The sequence below is a fragment of the Vigna unguiculata genome, chromosome 3 (assembly GCF_004118075.2).
Source record: "Vigna unguiculata cultivar IT97K-499-35 chromosome 3, ASM411807v1, whole genome shotgun sequence".
In the NCBI taxonomy this organism is placed as follows: Eukaryota; Viridiplantae; Streptophyta; class Magnoliopsida; order Fabales; family Fabaceae; genus Vigna; species Vigna unguiculata.
This window is the reverse complement of record NC_040281.1, coordinates 990779-1014830: the sequence shown is the minus strand read 5'-3', so window position 1 is coordinate 1014830 and position 24052 is coordinate 990779. Positions and strand designations below refer to the sequence as shown.

Below are 24052 nucleotides of genomic sequence, written 5' to 3'. Positions count from 1 at the left end.
GTGTCATAAAATGCATATTGCATGAAATTAAACAACTGTTTATACTGCTACAAAGCACATCGCAAATAAGATTAATGATACTTAATTATAGTATAAGTTGTCGTTTTCTAGTTAAGATGATAATTTATTAAGGAAACTTGGTCACATGGAAAGTTAAACACAGTTAGGATGTGGTCCTTTGTTGATGTTAACATTCTAAGTATGGATTGTGAAAGCTATCAAATACAATTACAGAAAAACCAAACGGTTTTGCTCTGAAAATACAACTCATGTTATGTCAAGTCTTCTTCTTCTTCTGCATTTTTTCCTGTTTAGCCGCTACCAACAAGTTGTAATTAGCATGCATATTCTTTTGTGAAAAATTAATACGATAATCGTCGAAAAGGAAAAGAAAAAGAAGTTTGATAAGATGTTTAAGACTTAAAAGGGTCCACCCATCTTTTCTAATAGCTGTCTTTTGGTCGCTTTATCTTTAATAAACTACTACGATTAAAAATTTCCAATGATGTTGAACAAAAACCAGGGAAATGATTGGAGGAAAAATAAAAACAGATTAAAAGCTTAACTTGAAAATAAAACTACAAGTAAATGTCGATTTTCTTTTATTAGTTTGTGTACTGTCTTTTTCATATATAATTAGCGTCAATTTTGTAACACTTGTGTGGGACAAAATATATAAAATTCGAAATAATATTAAACAATCACAAATTAAAATATTTGACTCTGATTTTTCAAAACAAAACTGAAGTGTATACAAACTAGTTTGACCTATTGTCTATTTTATTTTCATAAATAGTTATGATAAAAATTACTTACAACTATGTTCAAATAATTAGTTTTGTTTGTGCAACGTGTTAATTATTTACAGATTTTCTGGAGTTCTTATTGAAAAAGGGAAACGCATCTGTGTACGTGGGGCAACATAATAACAACTCCAAACGAGTAAATTTTTCTTACATCGATAAATAATTTTTTAATATAATATCACTTTCTTATATTTTCATTTAACAACCGTAAATAGTATTATTTTATTTATATTTATTTATTTACTTAAATGTAATATAAGCAAGAGAAAAAAAAGTTGGATATCAAATTATAACTTTTGATAGTTGTTAAACGAATCAAATATGTTTTTTATCTTTTAATTTTAAGTGAAAATTGAAATTAGTTATTCATAAACTTTGTTCCAATATAATTCAACTTTAGGAATGATTGTATTTAGTCTTTTTAACCAAATTTTGTTAAGTTTATTTAAATGTATTACATGATAGCATTTGAGTTGTTTACCTCGTTCGACTTATTTCTATTTTAGAGTTAGCTGCAAAACATGTTTGGAACGTCAAATAAATTTAACAAAATTTGATTAAAATGATTAAATCCATCAATCTCTAAAAATAAGAGATTAAATAATTATATAATCAACAGATATCCACAACACCAACATTAATATTTGGGTCGAAATTAAGAGAGAAATTATATATATAAATAATTTTTATTATCGAGATGACTATTATTAATTATAAAGAAAAACTTATTATTATTATTATTATACTCTCTAAATTTTATAATTTATTTTCATCACTCCAACACTAACACTAAGGACCTAAGTGATTAAGAGATTTCAAGTTCATTAATTGATTTAATATTTATTTATTAAAGAGATTAGTATGATTAAGAAGAGTGTGAGAAGTAGATATAGTATAGAAATGTGTTGCAATAATAGTGTGTGAAGTAGGACCAGAATGTCTCTACCAACCGATCAGAGGTTTGAAAAACAACATAGATATGTCATTGCTCACACTCTCAACTTAACATCAAACATTCACTCGTTGCCCCAACCATACTTCATTATTTTACCAATATTTTATATAACCCACCAACAATCTCAACCTAAATGTAAAAACACATTTTGTTTTTCAAACGTTATTTCCGGCAAAAAAGAAAAAAACAAACTAGGAGAAATTGATGTTTTGTTCTGATATTATTGATAGTAAATACGAGTAAGAGAAAGGTATCAATTTTCGAAACCTGTACCGGGAATAAAGGAATCTTGTCACTATAATTATAAATTTATCTAGGGAATGAAGCTATTGAAAATTCAACTCCTCTTCTAAAGCATAATAAAAGATAGGTATAATTAATTATTTATCTTTTTTATTAAAATAATTTCTTAGTAATGAATTTTATTGACTAAAAATTGTTAGTTCCAATAGTTTAGATTATAAAATAAAAGGTTATTGGTTACTAAAATATTATCAATAAAAAATTATAATTGGTCGCTAAATTTGTCACTAATTAATTAGAGACTAATTTAGAAATAAATATCTTTGGTATCAAAAACAAAGACAACTAATATGTAGTGACTAATTTCCTTTAATAGCTAAATTTTAGAAATCAATTTAGAGATTAATTATAATTTTTCATTCATAACGACGACTATTTTACTATTTTAGTAACTACAATTTTTTTATTTTGTAAATTAATAACTAAATTGGTTATTATAGTACTATAACTTGTGGTTACTAAAATTGGTTACTAATGAGACATTTTAGTGTTTAACTAGTTGGCTTTGTTCATTTTTGTCCTCTTATTATTTCTTTGTTCAATTTAATCCCCTACTTTAAAAAAAAATTGATCTTTTCCGTTAAGCTAAGTTGAGGTTAAAATTGTGTCCATACATACTATGTGTCAATTCATGAAATTTTTATTTTTTTTTTCTTTTAAATTTAAACTGTCACATTCAAATTATGGTTGTGCCACATGGTAGTAATTGTTTTCAATTTAGTCATCCCATTTAAATTTTTGATTTAATTTAGTCATTTTATTTTTTAAAATAGTTCAATTTGGTCATCTCCAATTTGTAGTAATTAATCTTAATTATAACTTATATATACATGTTAAAATAAATTTTTTAGAATTTATATATCAAATTACTCCACCTAAATACTCAAATTATTTTATTTTTTAGACTTGTAATTTTTTACACTTAAAATTTGTTACACTTGTAACAAATAAAATAAATTGTCTTTAGTTGAACTAATTTGATGATTAAAATCTAAAAAATTATTTTAACATGTATATATAAGTTGTAATTAAACTTAATTACTAATTTGGTCTCAAATTGAAGAGGATCAAAGTGGATTATTTTAAAAAATAGAGGGACTAAATTGGATAAAAAAATTTAAATACAGAAATTAAACTGAAAACAACTACTATTGTCGTGTGGCACAACCATAATCTGACATGTGACAGTTCAAATTAAAAAAAAAAACAGTAAAAAAAACTTAAATTAAAAAAAGTCTATGAATTGACATGTGGCATGTACACAAACATAGTGTTAACATCAACTTAATGAAAATAATAAATTTAAACTTTTTAAAAAATTAGAGAACTAAATTGAATCAAAAAGTTATAAGAGGATCGAAATAAACTAAACCAACAAATTATAGGATTAAATCAATAATTATACCTAAAAGATAATAGTGTTGCTCCTTTTCAAATACTTTTACATGTTTGTAAAATCTTCTAACAACAAATAATACATCTTTATTTGCATTATATCACTATGGATTTTTCATAAAGTGATACACATTCAACGTTCAACGAGCTGTGAACAAAAGCTTATATCAAATAGTAGAATATTATTTTCGATGAATATTATTTTCGATTTAAAACTTTAATACAATAAATTTAAAAGTTTTTTTACTTATTTATTAATATTTTTTAATTCTTATCCCACGTGAGTCTTCTAATTCACCTTGCCTTCCACAGAGGAATTGGATAAATGGATAATTTTTTCTTTCACAATCCTAACGACTACTTCATTTTCAAACTTTTCATATTACAATTATTTTTGTCCATTTACTTAAAAACGTTATACTCATATATTTACAGTTTCTCTTCTTGCCAAATTTTTATATTTATCTTCAGTAGTCGGCAGGAGTTAAATTAAGCGTTATTTTAAAAATTATTAAGAAAACACTGACAAAAATTGTGTGGTCATATCACTATTATTGGATTGTGCCTGCCTACATCTTATCTTAGAACTCAAATAATTTTAGAGAAGATAGAATATGTTTACTTGATTACACTATTATTTGAAATTCATGTAAAAGAAAAACAAACCAATATAAGTTAAAAAAGAAAAAAAATCAAATAACGTAGATGCATGCATTATATATTAATATATACTAATTACAGTTTCAAACGGTAGTCGCAAAAATATTTGTTATTAATTAGAAATACATGAAATGTAAAACATTTAATTTTCTCATTGTAGTTTACTTGGTAGCTATATATGTATCATTCTTACCTTTACTTTTTGGTGAAATCGATGACATGCATTGTTGATTCATGTTTTTCATCATATATATGATCATAATATGATATTGTAATGGGTGAAAAGATATGCGTGCATAAATGTTTAAGGTTATTTAATGTAAGAAAACCATGCTGGGAAGCGTAGAAACATGACCAATGAATGTTGTTTGTCCTACATCATCAACTCATAAATTAGTCTTTGTAGAATACAAGGACTTGTGTTAAGAGACTCTATTCTGAATTTTCCATCAAATAATTGTTGTAATACTGTATGATTGGAAACCAATGTAGTTATTAATCATTTCTTCTCACACCATTTTCACCGACAAAATTGAAATCTTAGTATACTTACATGACAACGATTCACCAGAACCATTATTTAAAATAGAAATATAAGTCACATTTTTTTATTATTAATTTATATACTGAATTTTATTTGCTTTTAACTCAGAGTTTATAAAAAAAAAAAATTTGAGAAACACGTTCAAAAATTAGATAGTTATAAGCTATAACTAAGTTCTTAATTATTAAAATTTTAAATTTTAAATAGTTTAGGTAACTTATTTAAAAGTATAGGATAATTTAGGCCACATATTTAAAAGCATTGGAAATTCCACGTCGATTAAAGATAAGATGAGTTTATAGTATGAGTGTAAATCTCATCTTATAAGTCGGTTTTGTGAAGTTGAGTTAGACTTAAAGTCTTCTTAACATGGTACCAAAGTCAAAATATAGGAATATCCAATATATGATAATATTTCATTTATAGATAATTTTTTTTAATTACGGTTATACTAAATTATATATTAATTTTTATTATATTAATAATCATAATTAAATATAAATGTCGAATGTATTATTTAAACTTCTCTAAAATTATTAACGAAGATTCGCCGATGATCATCAACTTTTGATCCACATATTAGTATTAAAATTAATGTCACGAATTTAATTGCCTTAATGATCACTTAAAAAGCATTTTGTCAACCAATAAACTAAAGAGCTATTTAAATAGATAAGATTGTATGTTTACTTGATGCTAATTAAATATCCCGATATAATCAATCACCTTCACTGTCTAAAAAAAGGTCATTTCCATATCAATAATGCATACCATACTTTGAAACTTTAAGCTAACATTTTTTACTTTTATTCTTAAAAGAGAAATCGAAAGAGGAATACAATAAGATAAGACACTGAGTTGCAAAATTTATTCATCTAAGAATTCAAAAGTAAACCACTACAGGATTTGTCCCTTAGCTGACGAGAGGAAATAATATATATATATATATATATATATATATATAATAGATTTTTTTATTAATAATATCGAAGAACATCTATGTAGTACATTTTATATTAGATTCAGTGTTGTACTTCTTGCATTTTTGGTGACATATGTAGTTCTTGTTTTATTTTTGGTGGCATATGTACTTGACCCAAAAATTCAACCTAATTTTTTCTTATCAAAATTTTTAACCTTCTATATGTATCCGGATAAACATTGGAACAATACTTGAATTGAGAGAATATTTTCAAACACACACAAGTGTAAATTGACGAATACTGAACAATTTTTTTTTCGGTGCATTATTATCAACCTGGAAAATACTAAACATGAAGAAAAATCAACTAAAGAAACTAGTGCATCACATGGAAAATTCAATAAAAAGCTAGCCAATAAATAAATTGAATACTCAAATATCAAATCAAATTATTTATTATACCTAATACTTTTAGCAAATATCATACAGTGACATAATTCTGACAGTAACATTAGTCATTAGATTAATCATTGAGTATTTGTTAAAAACTTATTCCTTACACCAGTACAAAAATGGATGTGCAGTGAAATAACAAAAAAAAAAAAAGTTGAATGTATATATATACTATACTATGTTTTAATTGAGAGATCTTTGAGCTGCTGAGGATCCACCTCAGAAGGTGATCTGGTTAGGGCACACTGTGCAGTGGTTGTTTTTGGAAAAGCAATGACATCTCTAATGGAATTAGCACCCGCCAACAGCATAACCAATCTGTCCAACCCATAAGCTATGCCACCTACACAACAATTATTAATCAACTAACTAACTAACTAACTAACTAACTATAAACTGTTTTCAGAATCACCATACCATGTGGTGGAGCTCCCATGTCAAGTGCTTCCAGAAGATAACCAAACTTTGCTTCAGCCTGAAACAAATTACAGTGCATTCAAACATTATATAATGAACATAACAAAGCACAGCAATGGAGTCATATAGTTTTTATTTCAGTAACCTGCTCCATTGAGATGCCAACAATTTCCAAAACCTTTTCTTGTATGTCACGTTTATAAATTCTCAGACTTCCACCACCAATCTAACAAAAAAATAGCCACAAACTGTTACTAATACAGATTTCAGTGGTCAAATCATCACTAAATGAATCTCAAATACCTCCACCCCATTGTAAACCATGTCATAAGCCAAAGCACGAGCAGATGCAAGGTCATTCATGTCTTCAGGATTTGGTGCGGTAAAAGGATGGTGAAGAGCCTGCATTAAACCATAATTAAGAATAATAACAAAAAACACTTTACTAGAACATACCATATTTCACCAATGTAGAGAAAGATCGAACAGAATACACTATCAGTTGCTATTAGAAGAACAAACCTCGAGCCTCTGCTCTGGATCATTCCACTCAAACATTGGAAAATCAGTTATCCACAAAATTGAATGCCTGTCCTAGAAACTCAAACAAAATAACAAAATAATATTAGAGAAAGAAATAGCTGAGAAAGAGCACTTTTTTTCTCTAAAAGAAACCACTAACTTACATGGTCGATCAAACCTAGGTCATGGGCCACATAAACTCTCAGACGGTCTAAAGTTTTATTTACAGAGGCATGATGACCCACTGCAAATAGAATGAGGTCACTTGGTCTTGCAGAGCATCGCCTTAATAAATTCTCTCTAGTTGTAGGATCCATACTTGATACTAATGCAGAAATTCCCTCCATGTTCCCTAAAGTCAAAGGTTAACACCACAGAAAATGAAATATAATATATGTCTCCCAAAAACATAAAAAATTATTGATAGCAAAATTATTTTTTACCATCATCCAAGACCTTAAGAAAGGGTAAACCCTTTGCACCAGATTTGAGTACTTCACTGTAAATGTCACCTTTCTTAAGAGCTGAATTTGAGTACTTTTTTGTACCAGAAGGTACACATAACACTTTGATAACTCCCCCACTTTCTAAGGAATCAGAGAAAACCTTGAATGAAGAACCTGAGAAAATGTCAGATACCTGCAGGTCCGGAAAAATTATATTACACCAAGATTCCTTAAGAAGCAAATATAGGTATCTAGTGCAATACAAGACAACAGAAAGATATAACAATTACCAAATCAGAGAGAATACAGAAACAAAATAGAGGATTGTCAACAAACAACTACAGAAGTGCTATGGAGGAGGTGAAAGATAGATCATTACATCTTTTAACTCAAGATCAAATCTGGTATCTGGCCGGTCTGAACCATATCTACTCATTGCTTCAGCATATGTAAGCCTAGGAAAAGGATTTGGTAACTCAACCCCCTTAATTTCAAAGAAAACCTGCAACAAATGTGCCCTATTTACACTTAGCACATTGATTGGCAAATGAGAGAAAATGGAAAGAGAGAAAATGAAGAAAAGAGAAAATAGTGAAATTCATGAGGTTGTTTGGCTTGCAAGAAAAAGTGGACAAAGAAAATGGGAATTGTCGTTTTTATTGTTTGTTCTACGAGAAATAAGAGAATGATGAAAACTGTAATCTGACAAATGACATCAGCGCTACTTTTCCAGCAACTTTACTACTGCTGGTCAAAAAAATTCAGAAAATCAATTGTTAAATTTAAAAGTCCATCATCATACCATCTATATCAAACTAACAAAAAATAAATATATCAACTGATATAACCAACTTTTGAATGTAAAGGACTTCTGATAGCATCGGGTACACCAACAAAAAGGGTTACTATGAAGTTAAATAATAAGGTATGAATGTCAATCAAAGACTTGAGCTTATGTGACTCACTCTCCACCACTTAAAGTTCATTTGGGTCATCCAGCACCTCACTGTGAACTAGAAGATGCTAGTTTAATTAGAAAAAATCCTACATTCACAGCTTCCAGAGTTTTCTTTGGTATAGAGTTTTCTATGATAAACCAAATAAGCTAGAATAAGCTTTTCGTTTTCTCATCTTTTTCTTTCTTGTTTTCTTCTAAATCAAATAGTACATAAGTACTAAGTATATATATTCTAATATTGAAGATGAATAACTTTAAAACAGACATAACACATTTTCTCCCCAAACAATCTGCCAATTGGCACACTCTTCCACGAAATCATCCTCAATTACTCACCAATTAGTAATATGGTCCAAAATTTAGCCATCTTTATGTAAAACCACATACATAAAATATCAGTATCCAAAAGGTTTAGCTTAAAAAACTAATGTACCTCACGACAAGAAGGTTCCTTGCCATACAAATGTATAAGAAAGGGTCATTCAACACAGCCTTACCCTTACATAATCAAAGAGGTTGTTCTTGGATTCAAACCCATGACCAACTGATAATATTCCTGTTGAAGTTTAGAAATATATTGAAGAACAAGGTGGTGTTTTTCCCCTAAAATTTGTCTTTAGAAACGGAATCCCTTCTATTTATATACTTTATTGCTCTGCTCGAAATTTCAACCTCAAATCACGATAACTCCCAAGTTTCAAAATGTTTTATAAGCCGTTGTTACAGAGGTCCCATTACAAATAGTATAACCTAACCTTTCTAATCAATTCTTCATTAAGCTTCAACATATCCTCGTAAGGAGTAAAGGCCATTTCCATATCTAGCTGCGTGAACTCAGGTTGTCTGTCTGCTCTCAAGTCTTCATCACGAAAACATCTGCAAAACATAAATTGCATTTTATCCAAACAGAAAAGTCACTTGCATGATAGTTTCTTCAATTTTATATCTGGTATGGCTTACAGAAATTAACATTGTATATTCTTAGTTTATATAGTCACTTAAACAAATGCTTATTTTTATAGTGAAAAAGCACTACATGTGGGAGAATAACATATTCTCTAAAGGAAGCCAAACATAAGAAAAATATATTACCTTGCAACCTGATAATATTTATCAAAACCAGCTACCATTAGCATTTGCTTAAATAGCTGAGGACTTTGTGGCAAGGCGTAGAATGTTCCTGGCTTCATAATTCATGTGACAGTGAATCAACAAAACTATATGAAGTGTGGCTCACAAAAGATAGATAAAAAGGCTTGTATTGATTTTCCAATTACTCTTAGCAATGTTTTACTCAAAGATGTTACTCCAGTAAAATAACATCATTCAGTAGCACAATGCAGACAAATAGCCAATACAGCTATCGTTTGAGAACTTTCAATCATGTTTTTCACTACTATAACATAAAAACTTAATTGCAAGGGCATGAGTATAATATATGACATTGCTTCATGAGGATGTGAGGAGAGGTGAACTGGCTCTGTCTTCATGACTAGGATAAAAGTTGCAGGGGGTGGATTAGGTCTGACAGAAGCTAAATTGAAACTGCCTCACAGTATTGACAGGACAGGACCAATACTTTTAAGTTCCAAACTGGTGTTACATTTCAGCTTTAAACCAATTGGCATTAAGTGAAGTTGCCCAATACTCCAGCTCCACATATGCCGAATCAGGCGAGCCTGCCAAACCAGGCACTTACTGTGAGCTATAGGCTCTAATACCATGTTAAACTTAAAACCAATTGGCATTGAGTGAAGTTGTCCAATATGTATATATACTGCACTCCAAAACTTGAGCCAGACGATCTGGGACTTCACAACACTGGACTGCCAATTTTTTTAGAGAAATCTAATGCTAGATTGTCCAAACTGGACACCCTTATTGCTGACCAAGAGAAACGCAACCAATTTAAAATATTACACATAAATCAATGGTTTGAATATATTGGACAAATTTTATGGTCATAATCTCGAGCAACAAAAACAAAAACTATTAGTATCATGCATGAATTGAAAAGATATAAGTACCTGGATTCTTGATGGAACTAAATAATCCCGGGCACCTTCTGGAGTGGATCTTGACAGTATTGGAGTTTCAATCTATCTTATGACCAAAAAAGGCAAGATCAACACAGGATATCAAACACCAAACCACAAAGAATAGCAAGGGCGAGAAGTACAATTACACAATGAAGAGAGAAAATAACATAAGTGATTAACTCATAGGATAGTACCTCCACGAAACCATGAACATCTTCTAAATATCTTCGAAAGAGTTTAACCACTTTATGTCGCAGCAATATGTTGGAATTCATTTGTTGCCGCCGCAGGTCAAGACATCGGTATCTGCAAAAAGATTTGTAAGCAATAGCTATCCCATATAGACATATATGAAACAATGATGAATGCGTATAATGAAGGAAACTTGGATGGTTCAACAAGAAAATTCTTTCATTTCTATCTACAAAACCTAAAGATAAACCAAATATTTGATAACTAAATAAGTGACTTTCTAATGTGCAAATTTAGAGCATAAAACTAACAGGAGAATTCCTTGAATACCTCAAATCCATAAAAGTAAATGCACTAACCATGTGACTCCAGAAAATTAAAGAATAAAAGTTATTTTCCACAGATTAACGAGCAAAAATAATAAGATTCTAATCATTACCAAACTCTACAAGAAACCAACCAACATAAATAAATACAAATAAGCAATTGTGAGTGTCATGTAACTTGACAGCTAGTACCTCAAACGGATTTCTTCTTTAAGAGAGTCTTTTGCATCATCTGCCGTAGTAACCAAGAATGGTAACTTTGAATTTACAGAGTTTAGCACTTGAACTCTACTAGCAGCAACCTGATACACGATATATATAAATCAAAAAGTGGTTGATACAAATAAATAGAATATTCCAAACAAAAAAGAAAAAACAGACCTTCAGAGTCCAGAAACCAATCACTTCAGTATAAAGCATTTATTCAAAGAATAACAAGCAAGGAACATGGAGAAGTGTTGGAGAAAATAAATAAGTTAATAAATAAAGAGCTTTCATATATAAAATAAAATCTTCAGGAAACAAATTGTTGTCAATTTAATACCAAAATGAAATTTACCCTTACTAATAATATGTACCTCGATGGAACCTGTTTTCATCTTCTTGTTGATTGACTCGCTTGGCCTAGACCTGACTACACCCTCAATGGCAACCACGTACTCAAGCCTCAGGTCATTGATAGCAGAATGGGCATCTGGAAATTCATCTGGAAGGGTAGTTACCTGAAATTCAAGCTTATTTAGAATAAACACCCAGTACAATTACAAACAACAGTAAAGTAGTAAATGCATAACAGAAAAGTACAAAAGAAGCATATTAAATACAAAAACTGTTTTGAAATGAATGAAGCTAAATAAACATTCAGGTGCCAATAAAAAAACTCCAAGGAAAACTTGATGAACAAAACCAACTATTCGAAAACAGGCAAGTACCTGAACAATTCCACTGTGGTCTCTGAGATTAAGAAATGTGAGGCCACCATGGACCCTGTGAAGGGCAACCCACCCACAAAGCTGGACCCTTTTTCCCACATCATTTGAAGACAATTCACCACATAATGCAGTCCTGTTGATCCACTCAAGGGATTCAGTGAGGGCCAAAGGTGGTTTAGCATTGGAAGTGAGTGTTTCAGAAGCAGAAGGAAGTGGTTGTGTTGAAGGGGTTGCGGAGGCAGAAACGGAAAACACTGTTCTGGTTCTGGAAAGTGGCAATAGAACTGTGTTGGAAACTCTGCATAGAAACACTAAAGATGGTCTGGTTCGGGAGGTCATCAAAGGCAGAGCTTTAAGGAACAGGGACATGGTTGTTGATTTTGTGTTTATAAAAATAAAAATTAGATAATGGATACCCAGTAGCGAATTTTCCTTGAGAACCCGTTGAAAGTTCAGAATTAAAACAAAAGATTCAGACTTTGTAGAGGAAACAGATTGGAAAATCAAAATTGAAAAAATTGAGAATTCGTAAAAAAAAAAAAAAAAAAAAAAAAAAAAAAAAAAAAAAAACTCAAATTTGAGCTAAGAGGAATAGCTACTCCCACATAACATAGTGGGTGGAGACTGTGAATGGAGGAAAAAGAATAACTGTGGTGTGTCCATTACCAGAAGATGAGGAAAAAGAAAGATTAAGTATGGTAGAACACAATAGAGAAAAGCAAACTGCCAGGAGAGGGAGATAACAGATGAGAGATTCTTTCACCTAAACGACCCAGTTTCAATATAAAGATTGGGCTAGCATGTGAAAAAAGGGCCCGTGTCGTGATGGTTTAAAATTTTTATTTCTTTCTGCACTCCATAGTTTCTATCTATACTCCATAGTTTCAATGTATACCCTGTGAGAGTGGTTAAAAGACTGAACTGTCTTTCTTGCAGCTGTCACTCTCTTGTGTTGCTTGGTCGTGTTCATAAAATCGGGAATCATTTTTTAGATTAAAAGAAATTAGAATCATACAAACTAAACGTCTTTTTATTTTTCAAAAATTTCTTTCAAACTGAGTAATTTGAAGTTTTTTATATATATAAAAGATTATTTGTTGGATTGTAAAATCTAAAAGTTTAAGAAAAGTAAATTGTATAATCTAGAAAAAAAAACTTTAAATTATTTACTTAAAAAAAGGTTAAAAAAGAGTTCTAAATGTCACAACTCTGAAATCATCTTTTTCATAAACCACAAAGAACAAATGGAGATTTTCTATATTTATTTGGTGAAAACAAAATTATGGGGGTGAAAAAAGAAATCTTCCTTGTAAACAGGCTACTAAACCGGATCGAGCCGTGAATTGGATTTGTCTTACTTTCATCCTCTTTATATATGTTGAGGTGGTAAGTGGAAAATGAACTCAGCAAGCCACGTGTGATAGTCCAAATGATGCATAGTGATCTAATTTAATTTAATTATATTATATTAAAATAACTACTAACTAATTACTAAAACGGAAAAAAAATTGAGATATTGTGAACCCTAAAATAAAATATTGCGGACATCTTCCATCATTTGTTGCTTGAAACTATATCGTGTTTGGATTAGGGATGCAAATCTTGTATAGATGAGAAACGTGCGCCGCAAATAATACAAACATTAAAATTAGACAACAATGCTGCATTGCCAATAATTTTATTTTATTTTCAGAAAAAAAAACGTAAAATCGTTTGAACTTATATTATGTTATATTTTTACTCTATTTATATACTGTAAAATTGACATATTTTTAATTAATATAAGACTTTTAACAGATACTATAAAATTTATTTATAATATGGATGTATATAGATTCTGTTAAATATTTACTCATATTAAAAAAAGCTTATGCAATAAATAGTGAAGTGAATGATGAAACCAAAGTGTAATGATTAAAATAAGAAACATAATAGATGATTGGGGGAGTGAATAAGACTGTTGTGAACATCCGTGAAACTAACAGAATCTAGTTACTTTCTTTGCGCATGGAGACATATAAAAGAAATATTATTGAATAAATTATAGTAACAGTGAGTTGGTCTCGTGAAGGGCAGAGGAAAGAAGGGAAAGTGTTGTTTTTATGTATGGTTTTTGTGGTTAAATAGGTACGTGGGATGTTGGTGATTTTTTTGTCTCATTCCCATTTTGGCACCACATTTGCTTCTAGTCTTTTCATCTCACGTTAACTCCAAAACCCACACATGAGATATGCCAAACAATTTTCTTAACCCTCTCTGCACCTGTCACTCTCATTTCTGCTTCAATTTACGTGCTCATCAACCTTTCAATCATCGCATGAACAACACACATGTTCTTCAAACTTTTACACTCATTACCAATTTTTTTTTTCTGAATTTTGATTCGAATTTAAAATTTGTTTTTATCTTAAATTTTGATATATTTTAGTCGCTAAATTTTAAAAGTATTATATATATAAATAGTCATTTTAATTTAATTATGTTATTTTTTTAAACGTCGAGCGTATTTTTCAACAGATATTAAATTGAGAATGTGTCAAACTATGTAAATAACTCCAACATTATTAATATGAAATGTGTTTTACATGTCAAAAGAAATTAACATTATTGAATTAAAATAATTATATTTATTCATTTTTTTAAATTCAAAAAATTAAAATATATCGAAGTTTCAAAGGATAACAAATCTCAATCCTTTTGCATTTATCTCTTTCAAATTGTAATTTTTACTTTGCCAAAACAAACACTGTCACTTAGGCACAGGAGTGAATCCATTTAAAGAAAACTAATCATCAACTCACTTAAGGTTTTGATTGAGTAGTTTACGCAAACACAATGCCTTAAAATCATAAAGTATTTGCACAATTCTATATAAATAGTTAAATAAAGCTTGTTCACGTGACTGGATTTGTGTTTAAGTGGTTCTTTTTCATCCACCAAAAGTCTCAAACTTATCTTTTATTCTACGGCGAAAGAGCCTCTTAATGATACATAAGATAAGATCCTTTTGATACGTAAATTTAAGAATTTTGGATCAAATTTCGCCTTCGCTCTATCTTTCGACCCCAAAACTCATGCAATAATATAAAATTTGAACACAAAAATAATATTTGTTATCAACTTCTTTGGTGGATAGAACAAATGTAAAGATTGCTTATTAAAATATTTTGATACCAGCACGGTATGAAAGAAGAAAGGAGTGATTACGTATATTCATTCAAAATGCACTTGAGTTATTTTTTTAATGTTTTAAAGAAAACTATATTTTATTAAAAATTAAAAAAGCACAATAAAATTTATTTCCTAAACATATAATAACATTTCTTACTTGGCTAACAATAAGAATATTTATTATTGTTATATTATGGTTATGAAATGAAATCAAAATTTTGTCGAAAATATTGGTGCTGAAACCTACTTGGTCTAGGTGTACCGTAATGTAATTCATGCAATCATGACAATCTTAAGATGGCCAATGCCTCCCTTCGAAGTAAGACATCATTATTATTGTCCTTGCTTTAAGTGTCGTTTGTTTGTTTTGTTTTCGGAAAATTTTTAAATTTCATGTTGTGATTTCTCTATTTTGTTTAAATGAGATTTTCATGTGAATTTGGTTCATGTTACTGCAACTCTGAATTTGATGTTGATTGCTTCGATTGGGTTCAATATAGAATAATCATGAAAAGTTTAAATTAATGTGTAATAACCATCGGTGACTTAACATGTTAAAGTATCAATCAATATTTATCTGATATATATTTGATATATCTTTTGATACTTTCGATATGTCATAAAATTTGATATATTTTTGTTTTTAAATTTAAGTAAATAAATATTATTCATTTAATTTGATGATGTCAAAAATTTTACATATATTTTAAATTGACATTTAAGTTAGAACGTATAAAATTATTATTGATTAATTTAAAAATCATACCGTATACAAAATTTGAAATAATGAAAATTTTTAATTTCCTATCTAGTTTAAAAGAATAAAAACATATTTCACACTCAAATTTAAATTTACAAAACTCCCACACTTTTTTTTTTAAAATTCTCGAGTTTCACTAACTTTTCTCTTTTCTCATATGAAATTTATTAAACCTAAACTCAAGGTGCCATAAATGAAGGTTTATCATCAATGTGCGATTATTATATGAAGCCAATTCTTGAAAAAGGACATGGTATAGCATAGTCTAAAGCTAGTTACATTGCGATGATTGGTCAATTTCACTCATCACTTATTATTGGAGCTATCGAGTGTTAGTTAGTTTTAGACGACAAAGTTAACAGATACCCCGAATCAATAATACAATTTTCTGAAATAATGTTTACTGAAAACATAATTATCCAACTAAAACTTTGAAATATACATTATTTATCGCAAAGTATTGTAGCACCCTAGCCGAGATTAAGAGGAAACTAAAGTTGTTAGCAAAAATAGTTAGTTCTAAAGCTGGTCACACGTTTATTCAACTGCACCTACCAAAAGACAAAACCTTGATTAAACCTTTGCAGCTAACACAATTATTTGGCTCGCTCGAAATCAATTTTGTGTCCTTCTTATTCGGAAAATAATAATTGAGAAAAATATACTATGACTCTTATTTTTTTATTCTCATTTTTTATTTTCTGACGTGATTTAGTGTAAATTATTGATTAATGTATCAATATTTTTTCTTTTAAAATAATTAATAGTTTATATTAAATCACATAAAAAATGTAGAATATGAGAAAAAAAATAGACATTATAACATTATTTTCCTAATAATCTATAACAATATATAAAGGGGATTCTCCTTTTTGTGTCCACTTTTCAAAATATTGATTTTACCCTTTAAATATAATAATTTATTAAATTTTTTAAAATTGACCGTTATTTTTATAAACTTTTTATAAAATCATATGTCTCTACTTCTTCTCTTATTCTTTATTTATCAATGGTTATTCTTTTATTTGTTCTGATATATTTCACTTTATTTTTAATAAATATAATTTTAATATATATATTAACTTAATAACATTATAATATTATCATCTACTAATATAATATCATGTATATTTAAAAAATACATACACACATACGCAATCTGTTACGCTAGTCATAATAAACACTGTACACGCATACATATGTATTTGTTTGGGACGAGATAGGTGTTTCCTAGGAGTTGCGATAATAATAATAACAAATACAAAAGAGCCAAAAATCCATGTTGGTGTACCTTTTCCACATACGCATGCATATAATTCTGGATCCAAACCTAACACAATAATCAGTGTCCATTAATACATATAAAAATGCATCCCCAGAATCAGCCTCCCCCAAACTAAAGCTCAACTATAAAAAACTATGTATGAAAGAGAAAGGACCAGACAGCATCTCTATCTTTATCTTTATTGTATTATGTAACTAAAGCTAATTAAATTAACCAATTTATACAAAAAGAAAAAGGACAATTGCTTTTCCATAATTGTTTTTCCCAGTCAATGCACTTCTTAGTATAATATTGTATCAGAAAACTACTTTGTGGTGTACAATAATAATATCTATCATTAATGGCAGTAATTTTTAATAATTGTTGTCTAAATTCAATTTCATGTCATTATATTATTGCGAGGAGAACAAAATATCGTCCTCAATAATTCTATTTGATTTTGTTAAAAGTGTTACATCAAGTATAAATAAGGTTAATTCATAATATATAAGTGAGTGCAATCCTTATTTTATAAGTTTGTTTTGTGGGATTAAGTTAGGCTTAAATTCCACTCTAATATGGTATAAGAGCTAAATTAGAACATATCCTAGTAAACTTTCTTAGACATTGTATTTCATCCGATATCGGATCATTAACAGACTACAATCCTTATTTTACAAGTCAATTTTGTGAGATTAAGTTAGACTTAACGTTCACTTTAACATACGAGAAAACTTGTATTAATTTTAAAAAATCGTATAAGAGAAATTGATCAGTGATGACGTAAAATTGAGTAACCAGAAATTGTTTGGATATAAAACAAAAGTGTAAAACAGGGGTAAAAGACAAATTGAACAGTAAAAGAAAATTTTAAGGATATGTCACGACATTTCTTGTGGTCTGAAACTGACCACAAAGCATAGATGAACAGTTACTTATTTGGTATTGGTATCTTTCTAGAATAATATTTTATAGAAGAAAGCAATTACGTAGGTTACACGAGTGATTCATATTACTGCATTTCTTTTGTGGTAGACGATGAATCAGAAATGAAGAGTAAGAATCTAAATGACTTTAGTGTCCGGTTTTAGTTTACAAATCTTTGTCGATGAAATATTATAGTTATAATTATTATCTTTCTCCAAAATAACTTCTTGTTTGCACGTATCTTGTTACGTGCCATGATAAGGTATAGTGAGATTCAATTGGATTATCTATTTATATGGGTTGATAAGACTTTTTCATCAAACAAAAAGTTCGAACTTACAACTAATGGCGGCTAGTCTCATTCATAATTAGTGCTGTCAGGTTGAAGCATGCAAGTCGACTCACCATAAGTTCGGATTAAATGGAAAATTTTTACAAATTTTAATACGAATTGATTTTTAACTCGACTCATCTAGAATCTGACTCACCCTGGTTAAATCCGTGATGAGCCGAATTGAACTTTATATTTAGCCCATAATAGGTTGTTGTTTTTAGTCAACATATAAATAATTTATATTTTTTATATTTTGGTTTGTATTTGAATTGTATTAAAGTTTATTTAAATTTTAATTAGAATTGCAATTTAGTTTTGACTGAAAAAATAATAAAAAATTATATATATATTTTTTTAATTAAGTGAACTTGTGAGTCAACCTGTTTAACTCGCTAACCCGTGATGAGCTGAGTTGGGTTCGAATTCTTTTGGCTCGATAAAAAGTGAACCGAATTAGGTTGGCTCACTAAATCATCAACTCATAATAAGTCGAGGTGGATCAAGTCGGATTACCGATTTTGACAACTCTATTCATAATCATGCATCTTCATGCCGTGTGTTTTTATCTTGGAAAATATTAATCTCATAATGACACACTCTTGTTTAACTTAAAAGTATATATTTTTTTTATATTATAAGAATATATGTACGATTATATTGTGAAGGATTTTTTTTTTCTTCTTTGATATAAAATGGTTCCAGTGCAAGTAAGGTGATAAAAAGTTGTAAGTTGTGTGAGATTAAAAATTATGAGGGAAAGGAAAAGAGAAATATTGGTGCATGGGAACATAATGAAGAACATCAATGGTGTGGTGTATGAAAAAACAATGGAAACAGATTGATAAAGATTGGTGTGGACCCTGAGGATCAGGGGTTATTTAATTTTGCGTACTGAAACATGTTATTCCATAATATGATTGAAGAAAAATACATATGGCCATATTCCACGATGATGACGAAGATGAACATTTGTGTGGTTGCCAACAGTCAACTTTGGGCAAACCTCATCCAAAGTTGATAAATATATTAAGATGGTTTTTGTTTTGGAAAAGAAAGTGGAAGAAAAACAAATAAGTACTGTTTGTTTATATATATTATTTTAAAAGTTACATACTAAACCATTAATTAAAAAAACAGATTAAAAAATGATATTATTAAAATGTAATGAAATAAATTTTACTGTAATAATTAAATACTCGGATCTATCATCAATAAAATAATTAAATACTCGTATCAATTTCACTAATAATTAATTATTTTAAAGTAAAATCTATTTTATTATTTTTTTAAATTCAAATTAGCAAAATAAAACTATTAATGAAAATATTATTAATAATGTAATAATAATTTAAAATTTGGTTTCATTATATTTTGACACAACTCATTATAAATTTATATTTTGACGCAGCTTATTATAAATTTAATTTTTTAAAACTATCAAAATTATCTTCATTATAATAGTTTAGTAAGCAATTTAATTTGTCCCATCCCCAATTATATTATAATAAATACTTATATTTGGTAAATATTTTGTGAGTGAATTGAATAAGAGAATTGAGAAAAAGAGAATTTTTATTAAAAGAATACACCTTAAAATTTCAAAAATAGACATTAAATATAATAGCATATTCAAATTATCAGAGAAGCAGAACAAAAACCACAAAACAGAAACACGATTAATATAATAGAGAAATAAAAACACGATTAATCATATCTCTATCATATTTGACACATAATATGAATTTAGTAGAAAAAGTTTAAAAATATGTTATTTAAAGAGAAATCTGCTTTTTTATCTTCTCTCAAGTGTTCTTTTCCATTTCCTTCAAATTAACAATATCAAAGAATCGAGAAGAGAATACCAACATTATGCAAAAAAATAATATTAAAGGAAAAAGCAAACAAAATAAAAGGAAGAAGAGTTTTAAATCGAGCATTTGATTGTTTACTTCAAATAAATAAAGAGCTTGCTGATTTTGTTAATATTATATTCTGAAAAAAAAAAGTGTAAAAGGATTTTTGTTTTCTTCCTTTAATCATGAGAAGCAACAATGAAATAATATTTTTATCCGAAGTGAAAACCGGGTAGCAGACAAAGTTTTTTTATTTGAATTAGACCCATACATGTGATGATTTGATCGTCCCGTGATGTCTGGTGTCTCTAAAGATTGAATTAGAACCCCACTTCCTTTCCTTTCACACCGCGTAAAAACATTTTTTAACCCTCAAAGTTGGACAGGTTTCTACCATCATACACTTGAATAATGTCGATTAGATTTGAGATAACTGTATTTTTCTACCATGATTTAACCTTTGTAAAAGCACAAAATTGATTCCTTCTTCATTTCGTCTGGTACTAAAAGGGAATATCAGTAATTAACTTGATATTTCTATGATTCCATCAAATTTTATGCGTACCACACTAAATTACTCCATTACTTTGGCATTTAAACAAACAGGTGTTGTGCCACATATTTTAAATTATTGAACACTACACACAAATTGAATTGAAGTTCAAATTCAAATTTTTAAAATGTTGTACACTATTAATGTTTCATCCATGTGAAGAAAGTTGCGAAGAGAAGAGCTATTCCATGCTCTATTGCTACTCCCGCCAATCTCGACTACTTTTTCCACCAACCGTTATTGCAATCAAGTCAAAGAATCTAAATGAATTCGGAACAAACAATGACCACTATTTTATTTTCCTTTCCAAAAGGGAGAAAGTAGAGCGAATTTAAATTAATGACTAATCCTGAAATTTACAACTGTTCTTTTAACTACAACAAAAAAACACAAATAATCCACACAACATATAACCCTACAAATTTATCCTTCTTTAAAGCATCAACCAATAACCAGACAAACTAAAGTGTCATAACTCACAGTTCCACACACTACTTTCACTTCATTTTTATTTTTTTTTGCAAATATATATCTACACTCTCCATTCTATCACGTGAAGTGATGCCTTTCTCCACTTTCTTGCGTGACAGCAGATACTACAAGAATACCAAAATTTACATACAAGGAGGACTCACGCGTCCCACACACACTACACTTTTATCTTTTTCTTTTTTTTTTGTAACTTAAAATTAATTAACACAACCTATGGTTTATTAATTAACCTTTTTTTTTTTGGGAATTTGGAAAGGATTAAAATCAGACGGTGAGTGATGTGACACGTGGGAAGAGTTCAGGGCGAACCCTTACTGGCGTAGGAGTTGACGAGAGCCAAAGCGTTGCTGGTGAACTTCTTGACGTTGGTGACGCGATTGCATACATCCGCTTTCACGGCACATTCCGCTACGTCCTGGAATCCGTCCGTGCAGGTCTCCTCGTCGGTGAGTGCGGCGCTCATCCACGTTTGCACGTTGCTCATTTGGAAGAGGAAGGATCCGGAGCCCTCGCCGGCGGCGCCAATCTGCCGCATCTGCTTCAGAGACCCGCGGATTTCGTCCACGGCGTCGCCCAGGTTCGAGAAGCAGTCGTGCACCGCCATCGCCGCGCGCGTGCCGCTCGTGCCATAGTCGGCGTCACGCGTGAGGTTGGAGATGTAGGACGCCACGCGGTGGGCCTTGGAGAGGCTGACGCCGATGGCCACGCGCGCCAGCTGGCCGGGGTTCTGCTGCACCGCATTGGCGTAGCGGGAGAGGGAGGTGAAGCACACGTCAGGGTATAGAGTGGTGTTGCAGCTGGAGCGGATGAACTCGGTGTCGCCGTCGTCAGGCACCGGGGCTGAAGCTTCGTCTGCGGCGGAGGACGCCAGAGATAATGCGGCTGCGAAGAGGAAGAGAGTGAGGAGGAGGTGGTGAAGACGAAGGTGTTGGGTTCTCATTGTTATAGTTTGGTTCTGTTTCTGTTATGGGTTTGTTTGTTGCCTTGTGTGAGTAGTGTGTGTCCGTGAGTGAGAGAGAAATGAAGAGGGGTTTTTGTAGGCACAAGTTTAGCGTGAAATTACTTCCACCTTCCTCCTTTCAACTCAAATAACAATATTGCCATCGACTCTATTTCTGTCTTCCAATGCAAGATTAAAATAAGTCCAACGTTTGGATTTTGATTTATTTTCTCATTCAAAAAAAAAAAAAACTAGTTATTGAGTTATAACTCAGAATACTTAAAAAATGTAATTTTTTAACATATTTTACTACAAACAAATACATTAATATATTATATGAATAAAAATTAATAAGTAAAAAATTGCTTTATTTTTTTCGTTATCTTTTTTTTTTCGTTTAATTTGGATGCATTGAAATGTGAATTGAATGAAAAAGAAAAGTAGCATTTGAGCTAGTAATGATTTCCAGCACGTTTGCTTTTACGTTATTCACGAAGAAGCTATAATATATAGCTTCTATCTATTTGATAAAATTGACGTAATTTTCCAGGTTGTGGATGGCAATCAGAATGGGACGTCACAGGAATTTTTACCACTTTTGTACTCACTGTAAGTTGCGATGCTTGGGAAAGTATGAGGAAGAAACAAGTTACTCAAATGAATTTTTTTGGGTACGAATTACCGAAAAACCACTGATTAAGAAACAAAGTTGAAATCATTTGACTTATAATTATTGTTTTCTGTTTGTTTCTTGTGAAAAGAGATTTGGTTGAAAAGTAGTTCTGTTAGGGGGTTTTTTCCGGCTTTCAAGGATATCTAAATTTACGCGACAAGGACCAAATTTTTCTTTCACATTCATAATCGCTGTAATAATTTTCAAGACACTGTATAAATAAATACTTTTCGATATAAGTAACATATAAAACAAATATACATTATTAGAAAAATAAAAGATAAAAAGTGGAAGTGTAATCTTGTTCATAAATTTGATGATCGGGTGAGAAGAGGGAAGAGGCAAAATAATGGAAGGCATGTGTAAGTAATAATAGGAGAGGAAGATGGGCATTGGTTGGCGTGGGGACACTTCTTACATGATCTAATTAAATAATGTTTTAGGTGAAACTTAGTGGAAGGAAGCCACGAAAACCATTCCCATTTAATAAAATCAAATAACTATATTAAATGACCATACTTCTTAACTTGGATTATAAATTACTTTTGCTAATAAAAATATGCACTAAATGGAAAATTTTGAGTTCACAAGAGCAAAGAAGACAAAGAAGATGACACCAAATTTGGTTTCTCAAGCATATCATGCGCAGTGGGCACTCAAGTTTTGCGGCTAGTGCAGAATCTTACAAATCAACCGTCATTTTCAGTCCGTGACCAAATCACAACCTTTTATCATTTTATCTTACTAAACATGCATTCTCCTTCTTCTAAAGATCTCAAAACATCAATTTTAATTTTTTCCGACAAAATTTAATTCTTAGCATAAGTATATTTCAATTAATGACGTTATTATTTATGAAAACGTATCGTCAAGAAAATGATCGATCTTAATATAATCAGAGTCTGACCCCATAAAGATCTGTCACGGGTCAAGGTGATCTTTTAAGATTTGGGTCGATCCAAGGTAGGTAGAAGACCGACCTCAAGGAAGGATATGGACTGACCTTTAACCAATCTCAATAAAGGATATGGACCGACTTTGAAAAAAGATATGGACTAATCGTGGACTGATCTTGAAAAAGGATATGGGACGACGTCGTTTTGATCATTTGTTCTAGCGAACTTTAAGTGTGTAAATCGTTATTTTTATATCCACTAGCTAATTATGTGTCAGTTGTAACAAGAATTCACCCACACTTGAGTTTTAAGAGGGAAA

The 24052-nt window shown here is 30.1% G+C and overlaps 2 protein-coding genes across 2 annotated transcripts; both read right to left on the bottom strand.

Annotated features, from left to right (window-relative positions):
* Positions 1 to 6074: 6074 nt before the first annotated feature.
* LOC114179055 (aspartate--tRNA ligase, chloroplastic/mitochondrial) lies at positions 6075 to 12419 on the bottom strand. The gene is made up of 15 exons (XM_028065254.1): positions 11871 to 12419; positions 11517 to 11660; positions 11131 to 11240; positions 10615 to 10726; positions 10409 to 10480; positions 9474 to 9565; positions 9137 to 9257; positions 7803 to 7925; positions 7421 to 7616; positions 7142 to 7329; positions 6978 to 7049; positions 6759 to 6857; positions 6601 to 6681; positions 6456 to 6513; positions 6075 to 6381 (listed from the first exon to the last, which is right to left on the bottom strand). The coding sequence occupies exons 1-15, from the start codon at positions 12237 to 12239 to the stop codon at positions 6215 to 6217; spliced, it is 2004 nt and encodes a 667-aa protein (XP_027921055.1). The 5' UTR covers positions 12240 to 12419; the 3' UTR covers positions 6075 to 6214.
* An 8582-nt stretch (positions 12420 to 21001) lies between these two features.
* Positions 21002 to 22258, bottom strand: LOC114179060 (pectinesterase inhibitor 7-like). Its single transcript, XM_028065263.1, has one exon. It carries the CDS (start codon positions 22162 to 22164, stop codon positions 21523 to 21525), a length of 642 nt encoding a protein of 213 aa, XP_027921064.1. The 5' UTR covers positions 22165 to 22258; the 3' UTR covers positions 21002 to 21522.
* Positions 22259 to 24052: the final 1794 nt, after the last annotated feature.